General features: G+C 57.6%; 1 protein-coding gene across 5 annotated transcripts in view; it reads right to left on the reverse strand.

Moving 5' to 3' along the window:
- MIF4GD (MIF4G domain containing) overlaps positions 1–2,007 on the reverse strand; it is a 5,704-nt gene extending 3,697 nt beyond the window's left edge. For 2 of the 5 annotated variants that reach the window (XM_011977609.1, XM_011977486.1), the window contains exons 1-2: positions 1,053–2,007; positions 312–410 (exon numbers count right to left, since the gene is read on the reverse strand). In XM_011977609.1, the coding sequence (XP_011832999.1) occupies positions 312–410; positions 1,053–1,134 (181 nt within the window). In that variant the 5' untranslated portion in view covers positions 1,135–2,007. Of the gene's footprint in view, positions 1–311; positions 432–1,052 lie in introns of all 5 variants that reach the window. The other 3 variants (XM_011977687.1, XM_011977552.1, XM_011977403.1) reach the window with 2 other exon arrangements.
- Positions 2,008–2,014: the final 7 nt, after the last annotated feature.

A 2,014-nucleotide genomic window follows, 5' to 3' on the forward strand; every position in this document is an offset into this window, starting at 1 on the left:
TTCCGCCTCCTGGGTTTACGCCATTCTCCTGCCTCAGCCTCCCGAGTAGCTGGGACTACAGGCGCCCACCACCTCGCCTGGCTAGTTTTTTTTTTATTTTTTTTAGTAGGCACGGGGTTTTACCGTGTTAGCCAGGATGGTCTCGATCTCCTGACCTCGTGATCCGCCGGTCTCAGCCTCCCAGAGTGCTGGGATTACAGGCTTGAGCCACCGCGCCCGGCCAGAAATAGTGTTTTTATAAGACACAGGGCCTCCCAGCAGGCTCGGCTTGGCACATGATGGGTGCTGCTAATTATTAGTTGAAGACAAACTTCTGTCCTGCGTGTTACAGCGGGAAGGCATCAGGCGAGGGCAATTACTATAGCTCCTCTGGCAAAAGGAATATTCTCCACCTGTCTCAAAGCACGCAGCTGTGCATTCAAGAGACGGGGCTATGGCAGCACAGAAAAGAGCAATTCAAATGTAAGCGCTTCAAGGGCAGGAGCTGTGTTCTTTTTTTTATGATGAAACCTTTTGTTGTTGTTCTTGAGACAGGGTCTTGCTCTGTTAGCCAGGCTGGAATGTAGTGGCAGGATCATGGCTCATGGCACCCTCACCCCCCCAGGCTCAATCAATTCTCCCACCTCAGCATCTTAAGTAGCTGGGACCACAGGTGCGTGCCACCATGACCGGCTAATTTTTCAATTTTTTTTTATTTTGTAGAGATGGGGTTTACACCATGTTTCCCGGACTGGTCTTGAACTCCTGGACTCAAGCAATCTGCCCACCTTGGCTTTCCAAAGTGCTGGAACTACAGGCATGAGCCACTGCGCCTAGCCCTATGGTTAAACTTTTTAAAACGTCTTTACAGTCTGAGAGGTGACTGATTCATACTCCAAAATAATGGCCTCAATGTAGCTTGTCTTCCAGTTCAAGAATTACGTTGCCGATTCCTATCGTCAGAGAATGAGGGGAGGGGTGGAGGCATTCACCAGGCTCAGCCTCTGGTGCTGCCTACAGGGGCCCTTCTCGGTGGCTCCTGACCCCAGCTCAGGAAGGGGTCCCGTGCTCACCTTTGAGTGCTGTCTTCAGCAGCTGCTGCGTCTCTGCATCAAAGGACTGAATTTTATACTCCTCTCTACTGGGCTCCCCCATGACTAGCCAGCCCCAGTAGCTCTTGACTGGGCTGGGACTAAGGACAGCACCTGGGGAAGAGAAGAGGCGAAGCGAGCGGCCTCAGGTGTGGAGCGCAGGGCGGGTTCCGTCCTGCAGACCCTGGGCGGGGCTGACGGCGCTCGGACAGGGGCTCCAGGGCGGTCCGTGGCGTGCGGTGGTTGGCTGACGGCCCACCAGGCTTGGCTTCTGGCGGGGACTGGGCATCAGCCAGGCACCTGCTGCTCAGTTTAGAAACCCCTTGCTTGTGGGATTACACAAGAGCGAGAAGCTGAAGCAGGAAAGCGCCCACCCTCCAGTCCCAGCGGGAGGCAGGAGTGGACTGGGGCAGGGTGTGTGCGGGCGGACGTTACGGTTGCTTAAATAAACCGGCCTGACGCTGCTGGCCCAACAAGATGCCGGGTGAAGGCCAGGCTGGGAACTCCAAGCGGTGCGACTCTGTCCCCAGCAGGGCTCCAAGGCCCTCTCCCCAACCCTCCGTTTCTGGCTTTTGCCTAGTCCTTCGGTCTAAACACCCGCCGCTGCATCCCCCGGATGGGGCCGGCCTGCGTAGGTAGGAACGCAGGCGCCCTGTCCGCCCCCTAGACCCAGGCCAGCTTCTCCCCGGGACAGACTGGTGGGACCGGCTCCCGAGTGGCTGTAACCCGGCCTTACTCACTCGAGACTCCTAATTCCTAAGCTCCATTATGGAGCTTTCCTCTTACAGTGGGGGGCAGGATGATGCGCCCCCGAGAGGTGGCTCCCGCCGGAGGGTCCCCTCTGGCCATAGGAGGCGCCTTTAGGGTCTCCAGCCCTCGACCGCTCCCCCCGTGCCCAGAACGCCCCTTCCAGCAGCACAGGGCGGACTGCGTAGCCCACGGCG

Source organism: Mandrillus leucophaeus, unplaced genomic scaffold (genome assembly GCF_000951045.1).
Source record: "Mandrillus leucophaeus isolate KB7577 unplaced genomic scaffold, Mleu.le_1.0 Scaffold1, whole genome shotgun sequence".
Classification (NCBI taxonomy): Eukaryota; Metazoa; Chordata; class Mammalia; order Primates; family Cercopithecidae; genus Mandrillus; species Mandrillus leucophaeus.